The sequence below is a fragment of the Nelumbo nucifera genome, chromosome 4, assembly GCF_055504915.1.
Source record: "Nelumbo nucifera cultivar China Antique chromosome 4, China Antique-T2T, whole genome shotgun sequence".
NCBI classification, from domain to species: domain Eukaryota; kingdom Viridiplantae; phylum Streptophyta; class Magnoliopsida; order Proteales; family Nelumbonaceae; genus Nelumbo; species Nelumbo nucifera.
The window spans coordinates 41,448,176-41,454,094 of record NC_142652.1 but is presented as its reverse complement, the minus strand read 5'-3'; the positions used below and the strand labels follow the sequence as shown (position 1 = coordinate 41,454,094).

General features: G+C 35.5%; 1 protein-coding gene across 1 annotated transcript; it reads left to right on the top strand.

Annotated features, from left to right (window-relative positions):
- Positions 1-4,276: 4,276 nt before the first annotated feature.
- Positions 4,277-5,919, top strand: LOC104611056 (transcription factor MYB52-like). The gene is made up of 3 exons (XM_010277971.3): positions 4,277-4,830; positions 4,959-5,390; positions 5,521-5,919. The coding sequence occupies exons 1-3, from the start codon at positions 4,716-4,718 to the stop codon at positions 5,697-5,699; spliced, it is 726 nt and encodes a 241-aa protein (XP_010276273.1). The 5' UTR covers positions 4,277-4,715; the 3' UTR covers positions 5,700-5,919.

The window sequence follows — 5,919 nt, the reverse complement described above, 5'->3', positions numbered from 1 at the left end:
GGAGAATACCACTTAGGTTAAAGGAAAATTTCTATAAAACAATTTTAAGGCCAGTTATGTTGTATGTAGCAAAGTGTTGGGTAGTTGAAAAACGTGTTTAAAAAATTAGTGTAATAGAAATGCAAATGCTAAGATGGATGAATGGAAAAACTAGAAAGGATTGGATAAAAAATGAAACCATCTATAGAAACTTAGGAGTATCCAATGAGTGATAAAATGAGAGAGAGTAGGCTAAGATGGTTTGGTTAAGTGCATAGATGACCACCAACAACTCCAATTAAAAAATGTGATTTGTTATATGTGGTAGGGGTTAGAAGATCTAGGGGTAGACCTAAAAGTAAATGGATAGAATTAGTAATAAATGATTTAAGCACTAATAATTTTATAATGGATTATGATGATGATGCTGGCATGGGAAATGAAAGGTATTTTATTAATCAGTTCCACTAATCCTTTTCACTTGAGAATCCGTTTTTTTTCCATTCAAATTTAGTTCCATTAGTACAATTGCATGTGAATGCAAATTTTGCTTTGTTTTTCTTTAGGTTGTGTTTGTTTGTGATGTAAATACAAAACTACACCTATGGACTTTAAGAATAGTCAGAATTGTCAATGTAAAAAGCAAACCAGCCTTATATTCGTTTTACATTCTTGTGTGTTTGGATGATCGATGTCAATGTAGCTCAATCCCTCTCCTCTTAATTTAAGCAGCGGCAATGATGGTCAAGTTTTCATCGCCAACCAATTGATTCATACCAACAATGGCTAGGTTTACATTGCCGACTGACTGATTTACATCCTTGGGTTCATATACTCATCTACATTGTTGACCAACTAGTTCATAGTTCAATCCGTCTCCCCTTCGATTCATACCAACAATGGCCATGTTTTCACCACCGACTAACTGATTCCATCTCGAAATCCCAGACATTGCGTCATGGTTTTGCCATCACAACAAGCTTTGTTCTTCTCTTCATTTCAGCAATGTCAAGGGATCATTTGAAATTGCATCACAATGGTTCTTGGAGAGAGAAAGAGAGAGAGAGAGACGTTATTGGCATTTTTATACCGATGGAAAGACGAAGAGGTTTTTACACCAAAAAAGTCAATATATTTTTCACATCGGTTCTCAATGTAAAATTTTAACGAAAATGTTGTTTACACTAATGTTTGTTGTTATTTTACATTCCATCCAAATGGCCACAAAACTGGACCGGAGTGTAAAATAACAATGAACCGAGATTTAGACCACTTCCAAACGCAGCTTTAGGTTTTACATTACTTTATTTCAGTGCTTAATTCAATTGCAACGAAACAAAAATAAACCAGAAAGAACAGAAATTTTACCCTATGCACTGCAAACTTATTTGCATTGATGCAAAATTATGGTAGTGCAAATGGTTTAGGTGTAAATTCTGATTTATTTTTGTTTCAAAATTTACCCTATTTTTCTTAATTGCAGTACAAATTAAATAAAATAAGACCTGAAGTAGAATATGGTAAAACCTAAAACAAAATTAAACCAGAAATTTCATTCTTTTCATTTGCACTCCCATGCATTTGTACTTGTGCAAATAAAATTTTTCCGCAACCAAATATAGGCATATGTATTCCGATACTTTTGCACCAGTGCAAATGAAATTGCACCATAGACAAACCAAGCCTAAAAGTATATTTTTCTCACGGGTCAGGATTATGACAATTTTCCACATCATTAGACAAATCGCTTTGGATAAGTGGAGAGATTTTATCCCATTTGAACCTCCTTTATACATTATGTTTTTTTTTTTTGCCTATTTATTAGATGTATGAAACAAACCCACTTGATACCCGTTGTAACATTCTACTCATCAAACGTTACCAAATTGTGACATTAAATCCCAGGGATTTGATTAAAAAGAAAGAATATATAATAGCAAAGCATATATAGAACTTGTTAGGCTCCTTCATGGTAATTAAGTTGAAAATCTATTCCATAACATATTATCCTTGTCAAACATGACCTTCCATTTCTTTCATGTATACTAAAAGCTCAAAATTAAGTTACAATCAAGCTAGCTGTGTTTGGTTTGAAGGAAAAAGTAGGGAAAGGTAGAGAAACCCATACAAGATACTTCAAACCAAACATGGCCTCAATGGTGAGTTTACCTCATTTGATTAGTTAATTTCCAGGAATTTATACATGCTCACCATGAATCCGCCTATAATTCTGTATATGAAGATATTACAAATTAGGATATTTGGGAAATAGCCGAGTTAGGTAAGGTAGGTATACCGTTGGAATGAGCTTAAGAAACACTGCTATTGCTTTCAATGGTTGAAAAGTTAACTTTGATAACAGGAGCCGTTTTTTCAGATGAGAAGTTTCAGTAACTTCCGGAATCAGAAACCCCGATTCTTAATCTCGGGGGGCATGCTTAATTTAGCCAATAATACTAATAAGAAATAAATATATATATATATATATATATATATATATATATATGTTTGGTTAATTTCTAGAGGGATTGATTAGTAGTACCTAGAAATAAGTATACAGCTTAGAAATCTAATCGACGAAGGCATGCAAAAAGAATATTTAATATGACTTAGATCGATAGGTGTTGACGGTTCAGGAGTTGTACAAACATGTTTGCAAGTAAGATTCTTCTTTACTTCTAATTAAGCTTCAGTTTTATAAACATCGATCTGGTGTTTTCATACACCGGACCACTTCCGTTGTTATAGAAAACAAACTGCATGTTTATGTTGGCTGTTCACCTAACAGGCCACCTTGGGACCAGCCAAACGAAAGAGCTTCACACAGATTGTAACCATGTACTCCATTGATGGGGAAATCTGGTCTTGTTTGCTGGATAAGAATGGTCTCTGTTGAGACCTTTTGCAATTGAAAATGGTCAGCAGAGCTGAACTTCATATGACCCCAATTGGGGATCAACTTGGAGGAAATTAATGAAGCCAAGTGTGTACTCTGTCCCTACAATAATACGAGTTTCTGAATTTCGGGTCATCCATTAAATCATGAATGGATGGATGAAAAGTAGGTAAAACATGTGTGATAATGAAGAAAAATAGTTCATCAAGGGTTTGTATAATACATGAACCAATAAATTCGATGCACATATAATCATTTTGATGAAAAATTAAGCAAACCCATGTGGGTAACGAGTGAATATCCAACACTGTCGTCTCAGATGGAGAGAGAGAGAACTGAACTTTGAAGAGATAGAACTTTCTTTAATTTACAAGTAAATCTCTCTCTCTGATCATCAGCTCAGAGAAGGGTAAGGCAACCATCAATAGAGAGACTAGCTAGTCCAAATTATATAACATAAACTGGTTGATCGACCCTCTCGTTAGGTGCTGATAGGTGCAGTTCAGAGTTCAGATACCAACTACTTATCACAATAAACAAAAGCAGTAGTCCAACAGTTGGGCTGCTCGAGTCTCCACGTGCAGCTCTGTGTTCCTTAAGCTGCTTAATTGGTAGTTGGTCTGAAAGGAAAACAAAACCAGAAACCTCTCAACATGTCAGTATGACATCATCACATTATAGTCTTTCAGTCCTAACAAGAATAACGACATACATATATATATACCTACCTACTATAAACATGTACAAATATAAAATGTGCATGTATATACGTATATACGTCATAAGTCTTATAACAAGTATGGATACCCCAGTACATACATACTTACCACTTGGACTAATCTTATTGGTTAGGGCTGCCACTGGGGCCGGGTTTCTTGCCTAACCCTAACCCAATAAGGTTGAGGTTTCACCAACTTACGGTTGTGCTGGGGTTGACTTCGACCTGATCACCAGACTCGGGCCTACTTGCACCAGCCCATTGAGAACGTCCAACTTGCATGTGAAATGTGGAACTCTCTGGATTGGTGGTTGCACATTTCTCCCAGTATTTCTCAGTTTCATTTCTCAAACTCAAATCAACAAGGCCCAGAAGAGCTAATTAAGTAATAAATGCATCAACAGAATGTGGAGAAAAGCAACACGGAGTTTCCTTGTCTTAAGATTCTTGGGTCGTTTGGAATTCTTGTCTATATGATTCGTATAAGCAAATGTTAATTGGGTAAAACAAAATAGATAGAGGAAAAAAGAAAATACTAAAGTTGTTTAAGTAGGTTGGAAATAGGAAAGACGTTGAAAGGGGAACAGAATTAACTACACCACGCAACCAATCAACTCTCTGTAGATAATTATATATATCTAGCTACTTTGATAGTAAGCCATTGTTAAGACGTTTACATCGAAAACAGGTGCAACTTAATTTCCAAGTCCAAACTAACCCTGTCTAACGGAAATACTTCTCCTATCCACCATTTACTCTCTTGGGGATCTTTTGCAATTTCCTCCTTGTCTTGTTCACCTACACTAGTCCTGAAAATCGATCAACAATGTTTTAAAATATTTATTATTCTTCGCAGTCTGACATATATTATCCTCCGCCTCCTCTTGTTTATCTGTACGAGCTTTTGCCATTTGTTTTCCCTTTTATTACTTTGAGTACAGTAGATCCTTCTTCTGTTCTGAACTAGAGCTACCAATATAAGAAGAATATAGCTAGAAAGGAATAGAAAAGAAAATTAGACCGCACAGGACAGGATAAGAAACGTTCATCATCAACCTTAGCTTCTTCTTCTTCTTCTTCTTCTTCTTCTTCTTCTTCTTCTTCTTCTTTAAAGAAGTGCAGATGTGCACCAGAGGCCACTGGAGGCCCTCCGAAGATGAGAAGCTCCGGGAATTGGTGGAACATTATGGACCTCATAACTGGAACGCCATAGCTGAAAAGCTCCAAGGAAGATCAGGTATATATAAAAGAAAATATCCTTTTTTCTTTCTTTTAAATTTTAATTAAGGTTTTACATAGTCTGAGAAATGGGTTTTCTTTTTCGATTTGAAAACTAATAACGTATCAATGTATAAAATCAATCAGGGAAAAGTTGTAGGTTGAGATGGTTTAACCAATTGGATCCAAGAATCAACCGAAGTCCTTTTACAGAAGAGGAAGAAGAACGGCTCATTGCGTCTCAACGTATTCATGGGAATAGATGGGCAGTTATTGCACGGCTTTTCCCTGGACGTACTGATAATGCAGTGAAGAATCATTGGCATGTGATAATGGCACGTAGATCTAAAGAGAGATCAAGGCTTTACACAAAGAGAGCTGTTCAAGCGTTGATTAATGAGCGGAAATCCTTATCAAAACAACAGATGAATACCCAGATGGGTCTAAGTAACCTTGCTTCCTTGGTGCAAAATAGTTCTTGTGGAAAATATGGGAATCCACCATTCATGAAAAGCTATCTCCATGATCACAAAGCCTTACATCCAGATATTCATGGTTGTTGCACAAGATTGAATGAGGGTATGTAATTAAATATATTTCTTAATTTCCTCTTTTCCCAAGCATCTCTTTCAGATTTCAATTTCTTTTAATGATGATCTTAGCATTTTGATGTTTTCTCTGATGTTCTTGTCCTTATGATCAACTGCAGACAGGAATAGCCCAGTTGAGTTTTACGATTTTCTCCAAGTAAACAGCAGCTCTAATGGAAGCGAAGTGATAGACAGTCCAAGAAGAGATGATGAAGAGGTGGAACAGGAAGCTGAGGATAAAGAGAGTACGACTAATGTTCCATTCATAGATTTCTTATCTGTTGGAGCTACTTCCTAGAGTAGTAGCTTAAATGTTAATCTAACATGGTAAAAGGAAATTTTACCAATATATTGCACATAAATCCTAACTTGTTAGAACTCTTTGCTGCTGTAATTATGTAAAAGATATTTGAATGTATTTATGTAAGATGCTTACAGGTTACATAATTTACACAAGAAAAACAGAGAAGAAAGTTTTCTATTTTTTCCTTATGCTTAAAGGGTAAATTACCTATACC